Raw genomic sequence first — 24553 nt, forward strand, 5'->3', positions numbered from 1 at the left:
TCCTACCGGCCACCGTCCTGGGGGAGGTGGGCTGCTGGTGGGCAGACCCCCCTCTTCCATCCAGAGCCCCTCCCCAGGGCCTGAGACGTTCCTCAGTGCTGCCCAGGACCCTCCCGAGGTGGGGAACGGAGGGTGGGGCGGGGGTGGGCTGTGGGAGACAGACGGGAGGTCTCCGGATTTTAGAGCTGGCTGGCCTGAGTGGAGTCCTGCCTGGTTGTGGGGCTTTGTGGCTTGCCTGACCGAGCCTCCCCACCTGTGAACCGGGGATCATGATTGTGTCAGTTGTGCAGGGTGGCCTGGAGTGGTGGCTGCCAAAGGGGGTGAGACACACAGTCGGAGTTGGGAGATGGTCACCTGTCTAGGCCCTGGGGCGAGGGGCCCCTCCCTACAAGGTCTCTGCAGCACACTGCCTTTCTCCTGCCTCATGACACCCTTGGGGCCCACCGGTGACTCCCAGGGGGAACTTGAGAATGGGGCGCCTCAGTTTCCTCATCTGTAAAATGGGAGGTGATACTGCCATGAACGCTGCCTCCCAGGGTGGCTGCGAACTTTCACGAGTTGTGCGTGGGGGAGTGCGGGCAGCATCGGGTGCTCTCCGAGTGGGAGTGTTGACGCCCTCCCCATCTGCTTGGGATGAGGGCCGTCCTGGGGGCGGAAGGGCAGGGGCTCAGGCTGCCCTTCCTTCTGGCCAGCCCGGGGGGTCCTGGCACTGTGGCTGGGGTGGAGTGCAGACCCCACCTGCCCATCCCTTGAAGGTCTCACCCCACATCCCATCCATCCAGAGCCTCGCCCCTGAGCCCCTTGTTGGGCTCACGGCCGGTCGGAGCAAGACACGTGCTGTGATGGGAAGGCTAAGGCATTTGGGGATGGGGCGGGGGCCTCACCCAGCAGGGCTCTGGAAAGCGAGACAGCTTTCTGGAAGAAAGGGCATCCCAGTGAAGGCGATGTCAAAAGGGGTGAGGAGAGGGGAGAGCAACATATTTCAGGCAGAAGAAACAGCACAGGCAGAGGTCCCGAGGTGAGGAAGCATGTCCTGAGTGAGGAACTGTAAGTAATGTGGAATGAGAGCAGAAGCCCGGATCAGGCGTGTGGAAGAGGAGAGACAGGCGGCCTGGGAGGGCAGGGGGCCAGTGCCAAGGGGCCTCCTCGCCGCAGGGCCGGGCAGGGGAAGGGTGGGGCACACATGTGTGTTGCAAAGGTCATTCCCTTCTGCCCTGAGGTGCCGGAATGTGGTCTGACCTGGGCAGGGCAGCAGGGAGGGAAGAGGCAGGCGGCGCTCAGCATGCCAAGGAGACTAGGGGAGTGCCCCTTCGTCCCTCGGGCCTAATTCGGGGCCGGGCAGGTGGAGCTGACCCCTGGCTGGCCACAGGCCCACATCCTGACCCTGCCTGGGGCAGCCCCCTCCCTAAGTGGCCTAAAATAAACTCGGTGTGGAGAATGGAAATGTCACTTTGGCCAACGGGGGAATCTTTCTCTGAGATTGGATTTAAACTACATTATACAAGCAATTTCATGGGCACTTAGCGCCGCTCGGAGAGTCCCGCAAAAAAGGGACCAGCTCTTCATTTACCAGCCATAAATCAGCAGTTGCTATAATGAGCACAAAAATGTCACTTTATGCAATTTTACAGATGAACAAAACTGGTGAAATTAACTGTGGTAACCTACTATAGTCAGCAAAAGCGGCTGCCGGGGAAAAAAAATTATATCTGTATGTATTTTTGTTCCTCTTAAACCCTCTTCCCAAGCAGGTTTCTGCCATTGTGGTGTGAAAACTCATTTGTCCTCACCATTATACTTTCATTTGGAGTTTATCTTGAGTATCCAATGAGCCACCAACTGTGAAAATGATTAAATCTACAAAATCTATCTAATGGATGGAATAAATTAGGTGTTTAAAACCTTTAAGAAGAAGAAGAGAGCGGGGCGGGGGGGGGGGGGTTTGGGAATAAGAACTGCCTGTTACTGGTTCCCATTCACTGAAATGAGGAGCCCATCTGCCCCCCTGCTGGCCATCAGGGCTCCAGGAGGGTGGGCTGGTCCCTGCAGCACTTGGGGGAGTGGATGGAGCCTGCCCTCTGGTGAGCACGGAGCATGCGCTAGACTCTGGGCCTACGGCTTTTGTTGACGTCTCATTTGGAGCACCTGACCACTCAGAAGTGAGCGGTGGTCCCCACTTTACAGATGAGGCAGCAGACGAGTCAAAGCATTCAGCAGACAGCCATCAAGATGTGCCACACCCCTCTGCATCACTATCACCTCTTGGTACTCATGCCCGTGTGCTGCTCCCCCCCGCCCCCAAGTGGGGCTGACCCAGGTGACCCGTGAGGTCCTGTGGACCCAGCCAGGGCCAGATCACGGAGGCGCTGTGGCTTCCTCCTCACTCACCCGGATCGCTTGCTGCGGGGGAAGCAGCCCACGGGGGAGATGAACGGGGGTCTCCCACCCACAGCCATGCGAAGCAGCCCCGGTCGAGCCTTCGGATGAGTACGGTCCCGGCCAGCATCCTGATTGCAGCTTCATGGAAGACGCAGAGCAGAACTACCCAGTGAAGCCTCTCCTGAATCCCTGATCACAGACCATGAGTGAGAACACACGTCTGTCCAGGTCTCAAGCTGCTAAGTTCTGAAGTCACAGGCTACACGGCAACAGATAACTAGCACAGGCTCCTGTTCTACAGATGAGGGTATGACCTCAGAGCTTCCTAAGACCACGCCACGGGCAAGGGGCGGTGCTGAGACTGGACCCGGCGTGTCTTCCTTCCAAGTCTTCATAACGCTCACCTCACGAGGCAGGTCCCCGTGAAGCCAGGACACTCGAGAGGCTCTCCCTCTTCCATAGAACTGGGGGGAGGGGAGGGTGGGAATAATCCAAAGGAGGGATCCCGGAGTCAGCCCGGAGGCTCCGAGAGGCAGGAGGTGAGCCGTTAGAGGTCACAGGCGCGGCAGCTGTCACCCCTGCCCTTGGCTGGCTGCTAGGGCCTGCCAGCCCGCGGCCCTGAGCGGGTCTCACCCAGCATGTGCTCAGGGCTCTCCGGTGTCTTGAATGGGAGTGCCTTTGGGTGGGGACATGGGTGTGCCCCTGCAGGTCACCACAGTCCCCGGTCCCAAACCTGGCCCAGTTGCGCTGAGGCCGTGGCTGCCGCAGCCCCTGCCTTGTGCCTTGTTCCTGAAGGCTTTCTCCTGAGCCACCCTGGGTGCCTCACACCCAGCTTTTCCCACCAGGGTTCCTGGAGGGGGGCCCAGCCACCAGTTCAGTGCTCTTGCACAGCCCCGTGTGGCCATTGTGATGACACAAAAAAGGTCTCACAGATGGCACCAGCCGAGCCGGCTGTCTCTAGTGGGCTTCTCAGCAGCGGTGAGGATGAGGGACGTGGGAAGAGCACTCACAGGGTTAATGGGTGGCAGGGGAGGGGGCCTGTTGGGGAATCCCAGCGCCTCTTTTCAGTGCTACTCCCTCCCTGCCTTCTCGGGTCCCCCCAGCTGGGCTCCATCAGTGCCTGGGCTTGGTCACCGCGTGCCGGGGACTTGTCCTTCTCCCCCACCAGACTCGGGCTCCCTGAGCTGGCTTACTCACTGCGGAGTCCCCGGTGTCTACAGGACACATAGTAGGTGCTCAGGAACGTCTCAATGAATGATGGCGCTGTGCCCAGACGGACCCGTCCAGCCTGGGGGCCCCTGTTCACTGCCAGTCTTGACACTTGGGAGGAACTAAGCCAAGCGGACAGCCTCGTGGAGAGCTGCCTCTCAGAGGCCTCCCCTCAGCCCCGCATCCACCAGATGCTTCCTGGGCCCTCGTCTATGCAGGCACTATGCAGGGCCCGGGAAAAGCAGCAGTAAGCAAAGCCCAGGCAGAGTCCCTGCCCTCATGGAGCTGACAGTCTCGTGGGGTGACAATCCTATACGTCAAGTCAGGCAGCAACCAGCCCCGGAAACAAGGATAGAGTGGGTGTGGTAGTTTTAGAACACGTCCACGAATTCTCCCACTCCTCCCACAAATCGCGGAGGCCGCTTTTCCTTCACTCGAACAGGAAGTAACTGGGCAACTCCATTCTACTGAGCAGAGTGGGGCAGACACGATGTTGTGTGGCTGGGTCGTTGCGGCGTGGCTTCGCCTGGAGCCCGAGGTGGCTCTGTGTCGGTGCCTTGGGGCGTCCACCCCTGGAACCCAGGCACTGTGCTCTCGGAAGTCCAGGTCATGTGGAGAGGCCACGTGTGGGTGTTTTCCTGACCGCCAGCATCAACCACCTGATATATGAGGAAGCAAAAGCCTTCAGAAGGTTCCAGCCCCCAGCCTGTGCCCTGTCCGTACCCCTGAGCGTACCACACGGCTGTCGGAGGCCACTGACTTTTGGGGTAATTTGTTGTGCAAGCACTGTAACAGAAACAGCAGGGCACAGGGGACGGGGCAGACCTGGTGGAGGGGTGTTCAGTGTGGACTCGGCGATCGGCGAAGAAGGCGTCTCTGATGATACGGCCTTGGAGAGAGGGCGGGAAGGTGAGCGAGTGGGCCGTGAGGCTGTCTGACGAAGAGCAGTGTCCGCAGGGGGACGGCAGGCAACAAGGCCAAGGGGCGTGGACGAGGTGCGTCTGGGGAAGCAGAGCCAGCAGGGAAGGCCCGTAGAAGATGGACAGGGTGGCGTACTTGAGGACCTGGGCTCCTGGTCCACGTTGGAGGGTGGGGACCAGAGGAAGAACGTGACCTACCTTGAGTTTTGATGGGACCCCTTGAGCTACTGGGTGGAAAGTAGGGCAGGAAAAGGGGCATCAGGAGGAAGTCCTGGGAGCAGCCTGTCCCCACGAGACAGAGCACCCAGCAGGTTCTCAGCAGCAATGTGCTTTGCTGGGCATTGAGACTTGGGTTCTAGAAGGCTCTGACGAAGTGGGCAAAGGTATAGAGTACAGGTATGTGGAAAGAGGAGGTGACAGAGGGGCTGTACTCAAGAGCCCTCCGTCTCTCTCCTTCCCTGTTGAAGGGTTGGGGGGTCAAATCAAGGCTGAAGAAGAAAAGGGCCACAGATGCCAACATGGCCCTGCCTGGTGAGGGGGCGTTTCGTTTCTCCTCTGTGCTTTTCTGTCGTTGCCAGGGGCTGGCCGTGACCTTGCGTTGCTTTAGGGTGGGGGACAGGCGCACAGCTCTCCTTTCTCCCAGGGCCCTCCTGCCCTTGACGCCTGCGTCACGCAGCCTGCTTCAAACCCTCCTCCTCTTCCCTCGGCCTTGAGCAGCCCGAGGCCCTCCCTGTCTGCCCGCCTGGGTGCCCGTCACTGTCCGGCTGCCTCTGCTCCCAGGCAGAGCATGGAGGGCGGCTGGCAGCCTTTTGAAAAGGCATCATGGTGCAGGGGGGCAGATGGGGGCCGAGTCCCAGAGATCTGGATTCAGATCCCGGCTGTGCCACACACGCACTGCACCGTGTGGCTTTGGGTGGGCCATGACCCCTCTGGGAACCTCCATTTTCTCGTAAAATGGGGATGCTGCTGCTATTGCTGTCCTTGGAGAATTTTTGTGAGGACCATAAAGGATCCTGTCCTCAGTGGGTGCTGTAGTTGCTGGTGGTGATGAACTCACTGGAGCTCCCTCCACGGTCTCCCAGTCCCCGGGGGGGGGGGGGTCTCTGTAAAACCCTCCGGTGGGCCCCAGTGTTTGTGAAATCTGAACTGCTCAGGATGGTATTCGAGGCCCCGGCCATCTGACCCTGACCTCTCTCTGCAACCCTCCTTCCCCACAGGCCCCTGGACACACACATGGTGGCCCCCGGGCCTCCTCTCACCAGCCGACAACCACCCTCCCTTGAGTGTGGCCCCAGGCCAGGCATTGTGCCAAATCCTTACAGCCCCGCCCTCCTGAAGTCCTCACGGCAGCCTGGGAGGGAGCCCTGGGTTTCAGAAGAGGTGAGACATTCAAGGAACAGGGTGTCAAGCGAGGATTTTTGCTGAGGACTGAAGGACAGATGGGCCGGGAATGAGCCGGAAGGCCCAGGCGGGGCAGGGACTGAGGTGAGGTGCACAGGGAGGCCGTGCCCTGCCCGGGGGCGTTCACCCTTGAAATCAGGCTCCGTCACTGAGTGGGGCAAATCATACACCTGGTGGGTGGGAAACGGCCCAAGGACCGTCACTTTGAGAGCTCTGGTCACATAGAAAGGATCCGTGAGCCAGGATCTGAGCCCTGGCCATGTGTCCCCTGGGCACCACAGACGCCGTGGCTTGGGATGATTCTCGCACACCGACACGCATTCCCTCCGTAACCAAATTCCCACTGGTCCTTTAGAGCCGGGCTGGAACGAGGCCTCCCTGTTGCGTCCGCCTGTCTCCCGCGCCCTGAGACACCTCTGGGTCCTCCCCGGTTCCTGATTGAGAGTGGTCAGCCTGGGGTTGGGTGCAATTGTCCCAACAGTGCCTGGAGCACAGAAGATGCTTGAATTTCGTGCTGGGAGAATGAAGTACGAAAGGTTGCTTATACCCGCCCTGGGTAGCTGGCTCCGGCGCTCCCGGTCTCAGCCGGGACATGCCCCCCAACCCCCACAACGGGCTCCCCAAGCTGTAACTGCCTGTTGACTTGTCTCCAGGGCTAGGTACTGAGGCCAAGCCCAGCACTTTCTCGCCACCCTGACGCCTGAAAAAAAAAATGTGTGGAACCACGGCAGGTGCTTGGAAAGTGCTGCCGAGTCCAGAGAATTCTCTGTTCTGAGGACTCCGAGAGGCTGAGGGGCAGCAGGCAGACAGCACCCGACTCCCGTGCATGGAAACAAAAGCACCCACCCTGTGAGCTGGGCTGCCCCTGCCCCGTGGCCCCCATTAAAGGAAATTTAAAAGGCTGGCTGGAAGTGCGGATGAGCCGTCACTGCCCTTACGTTAATGTTATGGGCCTTTTACAGGTGCGTTAAAGAGACGTGGTTATTAACGAGTATATTAAGCCAATTAAAAGCGGCCCTTTGAGTGGGATTTAATGTTGCTACAGGGAGACGGGAGAGCAGGACTCGGCCGCACCGCGTCGGGAGGGGGAGAAGCAGGGGTGGAGGGGTGAGGGCTCTGCTGGAGAGACCACACAGGGCACAGGTGCACAGCTCGGACTCTGGCAGGAGTCAGGCCGTGGCGGACAGATGCGCGGTGTGACCGCTTGCTCCGGGTGACCTCGGGCAGGTCACTTAACGTGACCCCGTTTCTCATCTTTAAGGGGACGAAGGGGTGGACAGATCACAGGAGGCTGAAGTCCATGTGATACTCTGCCCTGTAAGGTGTGCGGTACCTGCTCGCCATGGGGCAGGTGGAGGAGGGTGTGGGGGTGGGTGAGGGGGTGGGATGCCAGCGCGGAATTCCTGCCCCCATGCTCCAGGCTTCTCTGTGGGACTCCAGGCACCTTCCGTGGCTACATCCTGGCCCCTCCAGGTGCCGTCCAGCTGAACGCAGGCTCCTGCTGGTCCACTGGACACACTCCTGCAGAAGCTGTCCCCTTGGCGGACCCTGGAGTTCGTGACTGAAATGGAGGTAACTTCAGCTCTCCCGTAGGAGGAGAGGGAGGGCTAAAGGTCTGCCAGGCTCACAGTAGGCGTTCAGCAAACGTCCCCTCTTTTCTCCTGCAGTTGCAGATTTTGCCTGTTGCCTCTTGCCTTCGGGCTCAGGAAGTCACAGCGGGCATTACGTTGTCGAAATGGGGGGAGGGGTGTCCCGGGCTGCTCCGGGGTGCAAGGGGTCCCTGGGCACAGGGCCTGGCCCGAGCCCACAGGGAGGAGCAGTCTGCATCTGCATTCCCCTTTGCTGCCGACACTCTGCCCTTGGAGGTGGCAGCCTCCTGAATGCTCAATTAACGTGACACTAATTAGCTGGTGGCACCGGCAGAATCCCTAATGAGGCCGCCCAGGAAGGAGGGGGGTGTGTGGGGAGGGTGGCTGGGCCGGGGCAGATGCAGCTGTTCTCTGGCCTCCGCTGGGAGGGATGTGGGGAGGGACAGGGGTGGCAGCCAACAACCCTGACCTCCCCCCAGCCCACTGACCGGGGTGTGAATCCCGGTGCCCCCATTACTAGCTGGGTGACCTCACGGTGGTGACCCCGTGGCTCCCTGGCCTCCATTTGTCCCATGAGGACAGAGTGAAGGAAGATTAAATGAGAAATCTTGGTACACAGTGGATGCTCAGAAAAGGCTGGCCACCTGGCTTCCAGCTCTTTCTAGGCCAGACTAGGCAGTGCAGGGTGGTGGTTATCACTGGGTGCTGCACAAAGGAGCCTCTCATTCTCTAACCACGTGTGTGCATATGCATGCAGGTTCTCACACACGTACGTGCGCGCGCTTAGGCCACACACGTGGAGCCACTTGTGCCCAGATATTCAGGGACATCCTGTCCACAAAGACCAGCAGGTGCTCACAGGCACACACCTTCCACGCCCTGGTATCCACGCCCTGGAGCGGCCGACGTGGGCTTTTATGCTTCCCCAGCCGGACCTTCCTGCCTCTCGTCGTCTCTTTCCCTTTGCTGCTCCCTGACTAGCTTCTGAGAGCTTACTTCTCACCGTCTCCAGGTACCCAGACCCTGGCTTTGCTGTTTTCCTGACCCGCCTGCGGCATTGCTGGCCTGCCTGCCTGCCCGCCCAGTACCCTTTAGAACTGCTGCCTCTACTCTCCTCCTTCTGGCCACACACACACACCCCTGTCTGTCTCCATCCAGGACAGCGTGGGTCTGACTCATCTACCCTTCCCTCCCCACTCACCCTGCCCCTCCCCATCGCTGTCTCTCTGCAGCCTCGTCCCTGGCTCTCTCTACTCTGGATGCTGGTCCCTTATAAGTGCTGCAGACACCCTCTCTCTATTTTTGGCTGGTCTTGACTTTTTTTTATGGTGTATTTTGCCGAGCTGCGGTTTTTAATTTTAATGCGGTCCAACGTGTTTCCTTTATTTGTGCTTTATTCTCCCTCTCCATTTGCAAATCCTTCCTGGTGGATACTCTCCATTTTCTTCAAAGAGGGATAAGGTTTTGCGTTCCCCGGCACCAGGTTTTTAAGTCTGTCTGGAACTCTTCTTGCCGTGTGGTGTGAGGTAGGGCTCCGACGTCTTTCATTCCCACACTGCCTGTCCGTCCCCAGGGACTTGCAAGGCCTGCTTTGTCCCGGACAGAGCTCACATGCACACTGACCCATTTCTAGATGTTCTCCTTCCTGCCCTGGTTCCCTCTGTCCCTGTGCTGCTCCCACCACCTCAGCCGTAAAGCCAGGGAGGCACTAGCCCGGTCCCCTGTCCTAATACTACTTTGATAAGAACAAAAGGCCAAGAATGGGCAAGGCACAGGTGACTTTGCTGACAAAGTCAGCTTTTCAAATTATACACCCCCCCCTTCCCCAACACACACATGGTCAGGATTTAAGGACTGGGTTGACTTTTTTCCATACCAAACTCTGTCCGTGTGCATAATCTACATCCACGTTTATTTAGGTCTTTAAAAAATATCACTGGATTGGGGCACCTGGGTGGCACAGTCGGTTAAGCATCCGACTTTGGCTCAGGTCATGATCTGGTGGTTCATGAGTTTGAGCCCCACATTGGGCTAACTGCTGTCCGTGTAGAGTCTGCTTTGGATCCTCTGTCTCCCTTTCTGTCTGCCCCTCCCGTGCTTGTGCTCTCTCAAAAATAAAAACATTTTAAAGAAAAATCACAATATAAATTTTTCTCCACAAAGGTCATTTACCTCTTTTACCAATTTATTTTAGTTCCTTAATAAATTGTAATAGTACCATAACTTGGATGAAGTGGACAGTTCCCAGAAAGATGCAAACTACCCATCTGACTTAAGAAACAGAGAATCTGAATGGACCCGTAACAAATAAAGAGGCTGACCTGGTAATCAGAACGCCATCCAGAGATCAAAACCACAGTGAGCAAGCATTCTGTGCCCAGCAGGACAGCTGGAATCAGAAAGCTGGGTGGCAGGTTTGGGTGAAGATGTGGAGAAACCGGAAGCCCGTACACTGCTGGTGCGCATGGAAGAGAGCACAGCCACTCAGGAAACCGTTCAGGCACTTCCTCAGGAAGCTAAACATAGAGGGGCGCCTGGGCAGCTGGCTCAGTTAAGCGCCCGACTCTTTTAGCTCAGGCCACGATCTCACGGTTCCGTGTCTGGCTCCAAGCTAGGCATGGAGCCTGCTTGGGATTCTCTCTCTCCCTCTCTCTGCCCCTCCCCCGCGCAGGCATGCTTTCTCTCCCTCTCTGTCTCAAAATACATAAATAAACTTTAAGGAGCGCCTGGGTGGCTCAGTCGGTTAAGCGTCCGACCTCGGCTCAGGTCATGATCCCGCGGTTCTGGGGTTTGACCCCCGCGTCGGGCTCTGTACTGACAGCCCAGAGCCTGGAGCCTGCTTCAGATTCGGTGTCTCCCTCTTTCTTTACCCCTCCCCCACTCAGTCTCTATCAAAAAGAAACATTAAAAAATTTTTTAATTATTAAGAAAAGTTAAACATAGAATTGTCTTGTGCCCGAGCAATACCACTCGTAGGTTTACATGCAAGAAAAATGAAAACCTACATCCCCATGAAAACTTGTACGGGAACATTCCGAGCGGCATTTCACACCATCGCCCCTGATGTGGAAACACCCAAAAGCCCTGTCGGCTGATCGGCGGTGAATCACGACCCGGCCACGTAACGGAATGTTACTCGGTGGTGACAGGGAGTCGGGTACGGACACCTGATACTCCGTGGATGAACCGAGAACACACAGGGAGTGAAAACAGCTGGACACAAAAGGCCACACAGGGTACAATTCCATTTATACGGGACATCGAGAGGGACCAACGCAGAGACCGAAAGTAGGTCAGGAAGTTTCGTGGTTGCCTACAGCTGGAAGGTGGCTGCGGGCAATGGGGACCGGCTGGTGATGGGTGTGGGGTTTCTGTTTGGGGCGATGAGGAAACATTTGGAAATTTAGTAGTGGTGATGGCTGCACAACCCTGTGAATTTACACTGGAAAGTATTCACTAGTGCAGTCTGAGTGGGTGAATCGTATGGTAGGTGTTACCGTCGGCGTAAAGCAGTTGCCAACAAAATCGGTAATGGTATCTTTTTTTAAAAATGTAATTTCTAGCTCTTTGTATTTGGTGTAACGTAGGAGCCAGCAAACCGTGGCATACAGGCCAAGCCTGGCCTGCTGCCCGTTTTTGTAAATAAAGTTTTATTGGAACACAGCCGTGCCGATTCATGTCCGTGAATCTGCGGCTGTTTTCCTGCTACAGTGTGACGGAGCTGGGTAAGTTACCGTGGACACTGGATGGCCTGCAGGGATGAAAATATCAGAAAAGTTGCAGAAAATGTTTGCCAACTCCCGTTGTAGGGGAACACGATTGCGTCTGTGCGTCGCTCTTGTATCCGCAGTCTTGCCGACTGACTTTTTTGGGGGTTTCTGTGCAGTTAGTTTTCCTTCTTTCTAGTCCTTGTAACTTATTTATTGTTCTCGCTCTCACTGGGCCGGCCACGACCTCTGTGCAGTGTGGAAAGGCAGCGATTCGGGTGTTCGTCTGCCTCTGGTCTTAGCAAGCCTCGGGTTGCTTTGCTGTGGACTGTGGCTGGATCCGCTGTGACAGAGGAAGCTGCCTACCTTCCTAGTTTCTGAGAGCTGGTTTTTATTTGGCAAGTCATAAAAGGGGGCTCGCTCGTGGCCCTTCGTCTCTGAGCCTCTCTCCTCTCCTAGGCATGGTTCCCGGGGCGGGGGCGGCACCGGACCTTCCTTCTGTCCCCAGGCTGCACTCCGCCACAGCTACATAATTGAATCTGCTACCAGAGGTTTGTTTTTAATTTTATTGGAATTTTAAATTGCTTTGTTTCTTCCGTCTTTTATTAGTGCCAGTGGAAGCAGGTGCCCTGGCAGGAATGTCATGGGGCTGTGGTTCTAGCCTTTTGGGGTCAGGGTTGGGGCGGGGGGATGAGGGGTGGGAACTGGGGAGAAGAGCCTCTCCCTGCTCCTCCTGGGTCAGCGAGCCCTTCCTCCTGTGAAGATGAGATGGGCCACGAACCTCTTGTCCCTTTGTGGGTGTAGGGAGGGGGCTCCCACTCTCCGAGGGAGGTGGGGCAGGTAAAGTGTTGGAGCCTGCTGCCAGGCCCTGGGGGTTCTCTCCTGTTCTTATCTTCACATCACAGTGGAGTTAACAGGCCCACAAAGGGCCAGCCACTCACTTGTCCAAGAACACACACGCCCCATTCACGGTACAGCCAGGATTTGACCCCCAGACCATCTTGGTCTCAAAGCCTGTGCCCTAGGGGCTTATGGGAAGGAGGGTAGGGTGGGTACACTGCTCTCACCTATAAAGAAGCAAGAGCGGTGGCTCACATCAGTCTCCTGGGGCAGCTGCCATTCCCTTCTCAGATGGCAGGTCCCTGAGAGCCACCCCCCAAGCCCCTACGATGCCTCGCCGGGGCGCTCCGCACAGCCTGAACTTAGAGCGGCGGTGACTCAAAGTTGATGTATCAACGCCATGATGAGAAAGTCAAATACTTATTAGCAGGGAAGGCCCTGAGCGGCTGAGAAAAACAGGCTTCTGTCCCAGGTGTGGGCAGGTCCTGTTTGGGACCCAGGGACTCTGGCCCACTGGGAGTAGCCCAAGATCTTAGGCCTGAGGTAGAGGAGGGGAAATGGACTCCCCCTGCCCACTGTACACACACATACACATCTTTTTTCCTTTGTCTGCAGGTCACTTTCTCCAGTCACCCGGCATAGGCTACAAGGGCCAGCTGCCCAGACTCCTGGACAGAGGGCAACCCACACTCCTGACTCCTCTGTCTGACCTCAGGTCCCAGAGAGGTAAATGGTTTGCTGGCCATGTTCTGGGCATATGTGGTTGCTGTGCCTTGTGCAGCCTTGTGTCGTCAGGCTGCTCGGATCCCATTTTACAGGAATGGAGGGAGGGACTCTCAGACTGGGCCATGTCTTCCCCCGACCAGGCTTCTGACGTTTTATTGTCACAGGTGGTCAGAGCTGGATGGCTTCTCAGGTCCACCTGACCGGACGTCTTGCTTTACAGAAGGGAGAACGCTGGCCCTACGAGGCTGACCAACTTGTCCAAGGTCACACTGCACATGGCCCAGTTGAGACCTTTCTTCCGTGGTAAGAAATGCAGCACAGCCCACGGTCTGGTCACAGAGCTCAGGGAGAGCCCTTCCTGTCTCAGTTCTGTCTGAGGGGCCACAGGCACAAGAGGGTCTGCCTTAGGGCCTGACTGCCCCAAAGTCATGTCCAGAAGGAAAGGGCAGGAGACGACTCTGCCAGTTGTCCAGGCCTTGACCAGCAGCAGGGCACCCAATTCAATTTGCTTATCTCCCTTCCTGCCTCCCTCTTCCCTGTGCTTTTCAATTACAGGCAGAGTCAGTATCTTTTCTAGTAAGTACAAAGATGTCAAAGGGTCTGAGTGAGCCAGAGAAGAAGGATGTCCTTGGTGGCCCTCCACACTGACCAGTACAAGTCTTGGAGCAGAAGGATGGACTAGTCCGGGTCGTCATGCCTCGCCCTGCCTCCGGCCAGCTGCACAGGAGCAGTCATGGGTGAGAACACACATTCTTTGAGCCAGTAAGTCCACCATGGAAGAATAGATGTGTTTTCACAGATACACGTGCATGTACAAAGATTCATTACAGCACTGTTCAGAATAGCAAGAGACTAGAAACAACCTAAATGTCTATCAGAGAGGGATGGTTAAAACGTTATTCTTTAGCCATGTAATAGAATACCATGCAGCTGTTAGAATGAAGGCATTCTTTCTGTCAGGTGGTGAATAACTGCCAGGATATACTGGTAAGGAAGAAGGCAAGGGATTGAGAAGGGGAGGAGGTATAAGAGGTATTTAATGCTTCTCCTGCATGTGTGTATTTTTCAGGAGGGTATTTATGAAACTGCTAACACTGGTTTCCTCTGGGAAAGAGAGTTATTTTTCATTTTAAATTCTTGCTCTTTCTGAATTGGGTGCCATGGACAATCTATTCAGTGAAGTACTTAATATAACAAAAGAGAACATGTTCTCCCTGGAGGTCCTATAAAGGAGTGACGGGGACTAGGCATTAAAAAACATGATTCCTTGAAACCAAAGCCCTCCCCCCCCCCACAATTATCTATCATTATTCGGTTTTTGATAAGGCAAGCTATTTCTCTATACTCCTGTCTCCGAAAGAACACCAGCAGAAGACCCTCAATTTTGAGGATGTCGATATAATAACTTCTCTTCCTACAAATAACCCCAAAACAACATGAAGCAAAAATGCAAGTTCCATTTCTGGCAAAACTAGGGGATAGCTAACCCCCTAAACAACAGGTGGACAGGCTCCCCAAAGCAACAGAGATCAAGTGGGGCTGAGGGAGGAAGCAGGGAGAGGGTGCCGTGGCTGTAGATTTCAGAAACAGCCAGTAGTGTATCCTTCCCAACTGTGACAGATACACCCTGTACAAATCTTAACAAAATCTAAACCCCTTCTTTGCCGCAGTGGAACCAGGGATGCATCAGCTGGTTATAGACCTTCCCTAGACCCGCTTGGTTCTGAAGAGCAAAGAAAGTAGGGCTAATAAGAAATCCCACAAATAAGCCATACTTGCAGGGACCTGTTTGTGAGGCAACTGGACGGAAATAGCCTCCTCCAGTGGCAAGTAATCAAAATTGAACCACCACAGTACTTAATCGAAAGGAAAATGAGAAGGAAAAGCAAAGCCTAAGTAAAAGCTGGCAAAAAACAAGACAAACCACTACTTCCCATCAGAAAAATGTAGCCACAGAAGAGATGAAGATTATAGTTAAATATTTCATCGTGAAGGAGAGAACTTGGTAAACAATGGTTTCCATAAAGCAAAACCACAAAGAAGATATACAAGAGTAGAAGAAGAAACTTACTGTAAAAGCAAAAGGGGAAAATGGCGTGCATAAGGAAAACAAGGCACACACACAAAAAGTAAAATGAAAGGCAAAAGACAGCCAATCTGTGCTTAACTAGAGCCCCCAAAGAAGAAAACTGAAATAATACAAGCCTTGGATCTGCCTGTCAAAAGGGCACGGGTACTGTGTTCTGGGAAAAAGATACTCTGAACAGTCAACCCCAAGACATATGCTAGTAAAGTAATAACATGAAAGATATGGAAAGATCAAAGTAAAATACGAAGAAAGAAAAATCAGGCTTCAACTTCTCCATGGCAACATTCAACATTAGAGGAGAATAGAATATGGTCTGCAAAGACCCTCAAGGAAACAAAGTGACCCAGGGATTATTTCTCATTCACTCAAGCAGATAGTCGACAGATAGACCTTTCTGAACTTGGGAACTCTCGAAGTGCTGTTCACGTGAGGCCTTAAGCCATATACAAGTGGACCAACTTTGGATGATGGGAAACTGAGGCACAGGAACTGGTGGTGAGTACTGGCCCTATTTCTCTCGGAGACAGACTGAAAATAACTGGGCATAGTGATGTAACCACCATTATGAGCCCTGGGATAGAGTAATGGTACCGCTAATAACAAAGCGGGGAGGGAGAGGAGGGATGGCAGTAGAAGCGCACAGATATCCCCATATTTAATAATTGGGAATAAAAGATATCCTTTCTTTTTTTAACGTTTATTTTTGAGAGAGCATGAGCAGGGTAGGGGCAGAGAGAGGGAGACCTAGAATCCGAAGCAGGCTCCAGGATCTGAGCTGTCAGCACAGAGCCCAACACGGGGCGAGAACCCATGAACTGTGAGATCATGACCTGAGCCGAAGTCAGATGCTTAACTGACTGAGCCACCCAGGTGCCCCAAAAGATATCCTTTTTAAAAAGTTGTTTTAAAGTTGTTTTGTTTTAATGTTTATTTTTGAGAGAGGGAAAGAAAGTGTGAGCAGGGGGAGGGGCAGAGAGAATGGGAGAGGGAGATTCCCAAGCAGACTCCCCACCATCAGTGCACAGCCCAATGTGGGGCTCGAAGTCACAAGCTGCGAGATCATGACTTGAGCTGAAATCAAGAGTTGGATGCCTAAGGGCACCTGGGTGACTCTGTTGGTTAAGTGTCTGACTTTGGCTCAGGTCATGATCTCACGGTTCGTGAGTTCAAGCCCCGTGTCAGGCTCTGTGCTGACAGTTGGAGCCTGCTTCAGATTCTGTGTCTCCCTCTGTCTCTGTCCCTCCCCCATTTGTGCGTGTTCTCTCTCTCTCTCTCAAAAACAAACATTAAAAAAGAGTTGGACGCTTAACTGAGTGAGCCACCCAGGCATGCCCCCCTCCCCTATTCTTTTTAAAAAAAATTTTTTTTTTCAACGTTTTTATTTATTTTTGGGACAGAGAGAGAGGGAGACACAGAATCGGAAACAGTCTCCAGGCTCCGAGCCATCAGCCCAGAGCACGACGCGGGGCTCGAACTCACGGACCGCGAGATCGTGACCTGGCCGAAGTCGGACGCTTAACCGACTGCGCCACCCAGGCGCCCCCCCCATTCTTAGTAATCTCTACACCCACTGTGGGGCTTGAACTCAGAACCCTGAAATCAAGAGTTGCATGCTCTATCAACTGAGCCAGCCAGGAGCCCCAAAAGATATCATTTAAAACTGATGTCAGGTAATGGAGGCTTAATACAAAGAAAGGAACTCTAAGAAAATGTAGAGAGAAAAAGGAAATACATTGATTTCATCGGTTTGCTCATTTTAAGGACAGTAATAGATACTGTTCCAAAGAAATAGAGGATTAGGGTATTATTTAAAGTTACAGCACTAGAACAAAATCAACCTTCTTTATGATTAGTAGGTACGCAAAGCAGCACAGATCACATAGACGTAGACTTTTCAAAGCAATTAAAATAAAGCACAAAATAGACCAGACACCTGTCATATCAATAAACGTAAATGGGCTAAAACTCTCAAAAAAATTTAAAAAGCCATTCAGATTGGATCACAAAGCTTAATTCAACTCTATGGTCTATGAGTCACATCTAAACCAAGTGATTCAGAAAGGTTGAAATAAAAGGATTGGTAAAGTTTCAAGAAAAACCGTGAAGTAAAAAAGCAGAGGTTACCATCTTAGTAGACAAAATTGAACTCGCGCCAAAAAGTATTAAATATGGCAAAGAAGGATGCAATTCACTGTGGAGATTTAAGGTATTGAGATCTCTGTGTTAAATGACATGGCATCACCATACATAAGGCCAAAGCATTAGGAGCTCCGAGAAGAAATACACTGGGACACATTTAGCGGTAGGCATCTAATTCAGTTCTCCATCCATGACAGGTAAGTAAGGACATGGAAGACATAAGTGACATAGTTAATGGGAAGACATAACTGGCATACGCCAAACTCTGAATCCTGGAAACAGCCACATCTTTTTTCTTTTTAATGTTTATTTTGAGAGCGCGAGTGAGCGCAAGGGGAGGGGCAGAGAGAGAATCCCAGGCAGGCTCTGTGCTGTCAGTGTAGAGCCTGACATGGGGCTTGAACTCACAAACTGTGAGATCGTGACCTGAGCCAAAACCAGGAGTCCGATGTTTAACTGACTAAGCCACCCGGGCGCCCCTCACATCTTCTTTCCAAGTCCCATTTAAAAAGAAAAGTCACAAAAAAATGACTATAGATGACGTCACAAAGAAAAATTTATTCAAGTCCAAAAAAAGTAGAAATCTGGAGCAACATTCTCTGAATCATAATGTATTATAACCAGAAATAATGAAATACAAAAGCACCTACCACCTGGGTAGATAGGTGGAACCCAGATGAGCCTTAGGTCAGAGAAGAAACCAAAATCACAAGAGGTTTTAAAAACAAAATACCTCCTCTTAGGACCTATCAGATATAACTAAAGCAGTGCTCAGAGAATTTGTAGCCTTAATTTTTCCTTTTTCTCCTTGTTTATCGGTATAAAGAGTTATGCTTCTAACTTAAGAAATTTTTTCTAAAACAAGGAAAGTAGGAATAATTTAATAAAAATAAATGCATAAGTGAGAAAAGGGTAATTACTAATAACTAAATACTAAAGTTGGATCTTTGGGGAAGGGAGAGAGGTAAGCTTTTAGCCAACTAACCTAATCAAGAAAAATGGGGTTTGGGCAGGGAGATGGGGGAGGGATGCACAATATAGACAAGAAATAAGAATGAAAGCATCCTTGAAAAGAATTACAGGGGCTCCTGGGTGGCTTAGCGGGTTGAGTGTCCGACTTCAGCTCAGGTCATGATCTCAGGGTTCGTGGGTTCGAGCCCCACATGGGACTCTGCACTAGGGGTGTGGAGCCTGCCTGGGATTCTCGCTCTCTCTCTGCCTCTCCCCCTCTCAAAATAAATAAAAATAAATAAAAGAACTGTAAATTAATTTGTTCAGTCTCATACAAGTAAATTTGACAAGTGGATAAAATGAATACTTTTCTAGACAGACAAAATTTACCAAACTCATTTAAGGAACAGAATGGTCACAACAGATCAATTATTACAGAAGAATCAAAGAGCTACTCCAAAGAAAGGCCCGGGCCCAGACTGTTTCAGAGAGGATCAACGAATCTTTAAGGAACAGATAATCCATTTCCTTTTTTTTTCTTCTTCAGTGTTTTACTTGTTTTTGAAAGAGAGCATGAGTGGGGGAGGGGCCGAGGAAGTGGGGGACAGAGGATCTGAAGCGGGTTCTGCACTGACAGTGGAAAGCCTGACATGGGGCTCAAACTCACGAACCACAAGATCGTGACCTGAGCCAAAGTCACACGCTCAACTGACTGAGCCACCCAGGTGCCCCAGATAATCCATTTCTACTTAAGCTGTCACAAAGCATCGAGAAAGCCGAAAGCCTCCATTCTATGAGGCAAGCAGCACAGTGACAGCGAAACCCAACAAAAGGCGTTCCAAAACCTGAAGGCTAATCTCACTAATGAAATTGAAGCAAAACTCCTACATGAAATAACAAAGCCAGTCTGGCAATATATTAAGATATTCACCATGACCAGGTGGGATTTGACCAGGAATGCAAGGGTAGTTCAATGGTAAGGAATCCCTGTCATTATTCCTATTAAAAGACAAAAAAACCCATATGGTCATCTTCATGGACACTGAAAAGGCATTTGCTAAGCTTTAACTTCCATTGTTGATTTTTTAAAATTCTTAATAAAACAGGAACACAGGGACACTTACTTAACCTGCTAAACATCTGCCCCCTGCACACCAGCATTTTGCATAATCAAAGCTGCTCATTTAAAGTCAGGAATGAAGCAAGAGTGCCCATTATCACGAATATTATTTTTCATTGTTCCAGGGATAGCAGCAGACACTATTAAATAAGACAAATCAAAGTATAAAACTTCCGAAGTAGGAAGTAAAATTATCATTTGCACACAATCTAATAGCATAACTGGAAAATCTAAGAAACCAAATTGAAAAACCGTTACAAACAATAATAGAATTCAGTAAGGGGGCGGGAGTTAATAGCCTTTATATAAATAACTTCCGTTTCAGGAAGAAAAGAGTAGCCCGAAACGGGTAACTATCCAGAAGTCAACTTTTAACATATGTGCAAAAAGCTACATGAGGCAGACATCAAAACGTTCCCAGGGACCAAAAAAGAAAAAAAAAAAAAAAAAGTCTGAGCAAACAAAGGTTTTATCATGTTCCTGGAGGGCATCAACATAAACAAATCATTTCTTCCTGAACCATAAATTTCATGTAATCCCGGGGAAAAAACACCCAACAGGATTTTTTGCTCTCTCCTAGATAAGTTGCTCCTATAAGTTCAGACAGAAAAATAGCCCAGGAAATTCTGTGTGGGGGGGAGGTTGAGGAATGAACAGGAACAGCAACCCCCCCCATATATGAAAAGGGGGTTATATATGTGCTACAATAGGGTTGAACCTATAGGGATGAGCTTGAAAACGTGGTGGTGCTAAGGGAAAGAAGCCAGTCACAAAAGGCCACGTGCTGTAGGATTCCCTTATCATCAAAGTCCAGAATAGGGGACTCTGCAAAGAAGGGGAGCAGGGGATCAGAGAGTGACTGCGAATGGGGTAGGGGTTTCTTCTTGAGGTGACAGAAATGTCCTAAAATTTGCTGTGCTGATGGGTGCAAGATTCTGTAAATATGCTAAAAAACCATTAGTTGTATGCTTCAGATGGGTGGGTTTTATGGTATGTGAATCATATTTCAATAACATTAAAATTCTTAATGTATTAGAACTATAATAATTACCATAGCATTGCACTGGTGAATATGCTTGGATCCATACCTCCCGCTTTATACCATGTATTTAAAAAAATTAAACCATAAAAGAACTAGAGGAAACCCTGATCTCAGCATGAGGAAGGATATTCTAAGTATGACACAAACTCCAGGGGCCATAAAAGGAAATACAGATCTCACTTCACAAAGAAAATGTCTTCATGGCAGAATCAAAGACAAATGATAAATTGGGGAAACCATATGCAATTCAAATAGACAGACCGAGGTCTAATTCCGTTATATGCAAAGAGCTCCTGTAATTCAATAAGGACAAAACCTACCCAACTGAAAAAGATGGACCAAGGAGATGAATCAGTTCAAAGAGAAAACAGATGGCCCAGACATGAGAAGATATTCATCCTCATTCATGTTACATGTTAATCTAAAACTGCGCTGGGATCCTATTTTTCTCTGATGAGGTGAGCAGAGCCTAGAAGTTTTGAGATGGTGCCGTGATGGGCGAGGGTGTGGGCAGACAGGCTGTCTCACACACAGTCGTCTGAATATGTTAATCAGACCACATAGTTCAAAATGACAAGTACAAATACCTTGGACCCTCGAGAAGTCTATCCTGCAGTTTTGCTCACACCTTTGTGACACACACATGTGGTTGCTGATCGCCGCACTGCTTGTAATGGCAACGGGCAGGTCCAGTGTATATAGAGGACTGGTCAAATGAAACACAGTTCGCCCTTGCTCTGGAAAACTAAGGGGCCGAAGAAGGAAGAAGCTCTTTAGATGCTGACCCACAGGGCCCACTGGGAGGACGTGTGACTGTGTCCCAGGTGTGCTGGGTTGTGCAGACAACGTCTGGAAGGACACACAGGACGGCGCTGGCTGCCTCTGAGAAGGGGAGTGGGCGGCCGTACGACAGGAGCGAGATGGGGACTTTTGTCTGTATACACGCCCCTCGTTCCTCTTGTATACTGGACCACATGAGTGTACTACCTTGTCTGAAGATAAACACAGAACAAGAAAGAAAAAAGAGCAGCGGTGTAAGCTCAGTGATGAGTGGCAACCACTCCTGAGCTGTGGGACGGAGCCAACGGGGAGGGGGTGGGAACTGTGGGGAACAGGAGGCAGAGATCTTCAAAGAGACAAGAGCAGTTCAGTTTCAACCAACAGCTGCAGTTCAGGAACCCAGGCCTATGTTGCCAGATTCTCTGATTTTTTTTTTCCCCCAAGAGACATTAAAAATCCAGGTTATTATGCAAATCTCCCTGTTTTCAAATGTTTCCAAATACTGCAACTTTTCAAAAACCCTATGGTGGCTACAAATAATCAGAGGGTTTGTCATCCCTATCCTAGATGGCCAAGGAAGACAGACCCTTGGAGATCACCAAGTCCAGCTCCCTAATTTGACACACTGAAAAAGCAAGGCCCAGAGAGGGCAAGGACCTGCCCAAGGTCACACAGTAAATCAGGCCCCAAGCTAGGATCCCATTCAGGACTATTTGCTTCCACACTGTCCTACTCTGCTGACAGCACAGGAAAATGGTGATTGAGACAGACGTGGTGCATCGTGGGGTCACAGACAGGGGGCTGGGGTCAGAGAGGGCTCCTGGAAGGAGGTTGCACCCAGTGGGAGTCAGCCAAAGGGGGTAGGTGCTGTCGTGGGGGAGGCAGCACAGCACAGGCAAAGACCAGGAACAGGGTGAGTTCTGGGCAGGGTCCTGGTGGGTGCACATGCCAGTTCGGATGGCATTCCCTCTGCATCTGCCCCACAGAGGCTTGGGTGGGGGAAGCAGGACGTGTCTAGGAACACGGCAAGCTCTGTGGGTTCAGCGGACAGCAGAAGGGGGCAGGGGAGGGCGTGCACTCACACTTACGCAGCTCCCGGCTCTTGCTCGGGCAGGCCAGGTGCTGGCCCGGTGGGTTCTGGGTCCTCTGGAGACAGGCCAGCATGGCTGAGCTGGGGGCCCGCGGCGGGGTGCACTCTGCGGCAGGGTCCCTGTGAGGAGGGAGATGAGGTGCTTGTCACTCAGGCTGCTCCGTGTGGGCCTCCCACCTCCCCAGGCTGGGGTCACTGCCAGCAGCCTCCCCACTACCCAGCAGAGCGTCAGAGACTTTCAAAGGAGACGCCCCTTCTCCCTTATCTGGCGGGGAGGAGGACACTGAGGCCCGGAGGCGTCAAGAGGCTCATCCGTGGCCTCACAAGAAGGAAAAGATTCCAGATCTCAGGGCGCCTGGGTGGCTCAGTCGGTTAGATGTCTGACTCTTGATTTTGGCTCAGGTCATGATTTCATGGTTTGTGGGTTCAAGCCCTGAGTTGGCTCTGTGCTGATAGCATGGAGCCTGCTTGGGATTCTCTCTCCCTCTATTTCTGCCCTGCCCCCTCTCAAAAATAAACTTAAGAAAAAAAGAATCCAGGTCATGAGTGGTGGATTTCCACTGTGATGGGGCCAGAACAGAACGGTCAGACATGTCCTGGCCCTGCCCATTGTGTGGGTCACCTCCTCCAGGGGGCCTCCCTGATGCCCCCACGCCTGGACACATTCGCACCCCCTCCCTTCCAGTGGGTTGTGTCCTCTGGCTCTCTTGTCACCACCTCTGTCCCTGCTCTTCAGCCTCGGGCTCATGGAGGGCAAAGGCCCCATGTGGTCATCTTTGGAAGCTACATGAGGGGTACCCAGGAACTGCCAGTGTGCATGTGGGTGTTCCAGCGTTTTGGAATGTTGATCTGGGACATTCTCCCGGCAACCCTACAGGAAGACGTCCAGGACGGCATTGCTGGGAGAAAGCGTGATCTCCCGCCCTGATCCCCACTGAGCCTGACTGAGCCCTGAGCCCAGGTCCCAAGGACTCCCTGCCTGAGCTCCCCACCCCAGACAGGAAGGGCAGGGCTGCCCAAGGCAGCTCTACCCTGCCAGGCTGGGCAGGGTCCCCCACAGGTGGCAGCTCAGATGAGGCTCCAGACAGGTCCACGTTGTGCTCACTTGCCCAGAGTCAGATGCCCAGTGTTTACAAGGAAATATGCACTTTTATCTTCGAAAAACCCTCTTGCCCGAGAACACAGAGCCTCTGAGGGGCAGGGTGAGCCTGCCCTCGAGGCCATGGAGAAAAGAGGAGTTTTCCCCGCAAGGGCCCCTCCCTTCCTCTCTCCTCAGTAAGGAGCCAGAGCCACGGGCCCAAGCCACCCCTGATGTCCACCCACCCCGGGCACTGGATCTCCACTACCTCCTGACCCCACCCCACCCACGTCTTGAGCAGCCAAGCTGGGCCAGCTCAATCCTCTTGCCAGTTCTTTAAAAAAAAAAAAAAAAAGAAGAAGAAGAAAGAGGAGGGGGTGTGTGTTTAAGGGGAAGAAAGGGGAGTTATTTAATACTAAACAGGTGTCTGGAGCCCTTAAATTCTGCTGCTTTCTTCTAATAATGAAGTATTCATGAGGAAAAGCCTTTTTTCACTACTTTCTTAAGATACTAATTTCACAACAAGCTCCTTGTTACGGCGCAATTATTCCAATCTTGAATTTCCCCGAGACGGTTGCAGCCTCCTGTCTGTCCTGGCCTCTCGGTAAATGAAAGACAATCACGTAACCACCTTTCATTATGCTCTATTTTACTTTCAGCAAAGGTACCCTGAAAGAAATGATTTACTCTGAAAGGGACTTTTATTCAGTTTCAAAACCAATTTTCTCCTATTACTGTCTCAAAAAAAAAAAAAAAAAAAAAAAAAGAAAGAAAAGAAAAAAAAAAGTAGGGGTGAATGGGGGAGGGGAGGCGGTTCTCCCCCTCCCCCCACCCCCAATCGCCAGCCTTAACGCAGCGACGATGCACGCGCAGTCAGAGCTGCAGTATCCACTTCCCGGCTTTGATTTCTGGTAATTTTAAAATATGCCATTACAATCAGGCAGAAATTACACAGTTTAAAAAGGGAATGAAGTGGGGCTTATTGCAGGGATGAAAGCCCTTGACTGCAGGAAGGAGGCACTGAGCCTCGGGGACTGGGGACTTGGGCCCTTCAGGATATAGCCGTGCACACACTCTGCCCTGCTCGGACACCTGGGGACACGTGGGCACGATGCCGTCACAGGCTCACTGCGGACATCTCCCGAGATGGGCACAATGCTGCCCATCCTTACCAGTGGTGCCGCGCCCCTCCACACCCCCTGGCGCCCTCTCACGCACAAGCAGGCTGTCCATGGTCACGCACAAGGGTGTGTGCACCTGGAAGGTAACAGCCCAGCAGCCCAGCATGGTGCCCCCTTCTCACTGCTCTGACACAGGGTTTGGGGAACAGAGGGGAGAGCCAGAGAAGGCCTGCCAGCTGCAGGTGAAAGCCCTCTCGGGGAGACCGAAGCCAGAGAGAGGCCACACCCTGCGCAGGGCCACGCAGCAGGCAGTGGCTGTGTAAGCCTCTCCACCCGGGGGGGGGGGGGGGGGGGGGGGGGGGGGGGGGGGGG

General features: G+C 52.2%; 1 protein-coding gene across 4 annotated transcripts in view; it reads right to left on the bottom strand.

The window, feature by feature from the left end:
• FAM222A (family with sequence similarity 222 member A) overlaps window positions 1-24553 on the bottom strand; it is a 55800-nt gene that overhangs the window by 3575 nt on the left and 27672 nt on the right. The window contains exon 2 of one of the 4 annotated variants that reach the window (XM_040443607.1): window positions 21975-22102. The exons of 1 other annotated variant lie outside the window; for it this stretch is intronic. In XM_040443607.1, coding sequence (XP_040299541.1) covers window positions 21975-22056 — 82 coding nt within the window. In that variant the 5' untranslated portion in view covers window positions 22057-22102. Of the gene's footprint in view, window positions 1-2388; window positions 9507-21974; window positions 22103-24553 lie in introns of those variants that run through there. 2 more of the 4 variants (XM_040443608.1, XM_040443606.1) reach the window with 2 other exon arrangements.

Source organism: Herpailurus yagouaroundi, unplaced genomic scaffold (genome assembly GCF_014898765.1).
Source record: "Herpailurus yagouaroundi ecotype Mexico unplaced genomic scaffold, PumYag 191, whole genome shotgun sequence".
In the NCBI taxonomy this organism is placed as follows: Eukaryota; Metazoa; Chordata; class Mammalia; order Carnivora; family Felidae; genus Herpailurus; species Herpailurus yagouaroundi.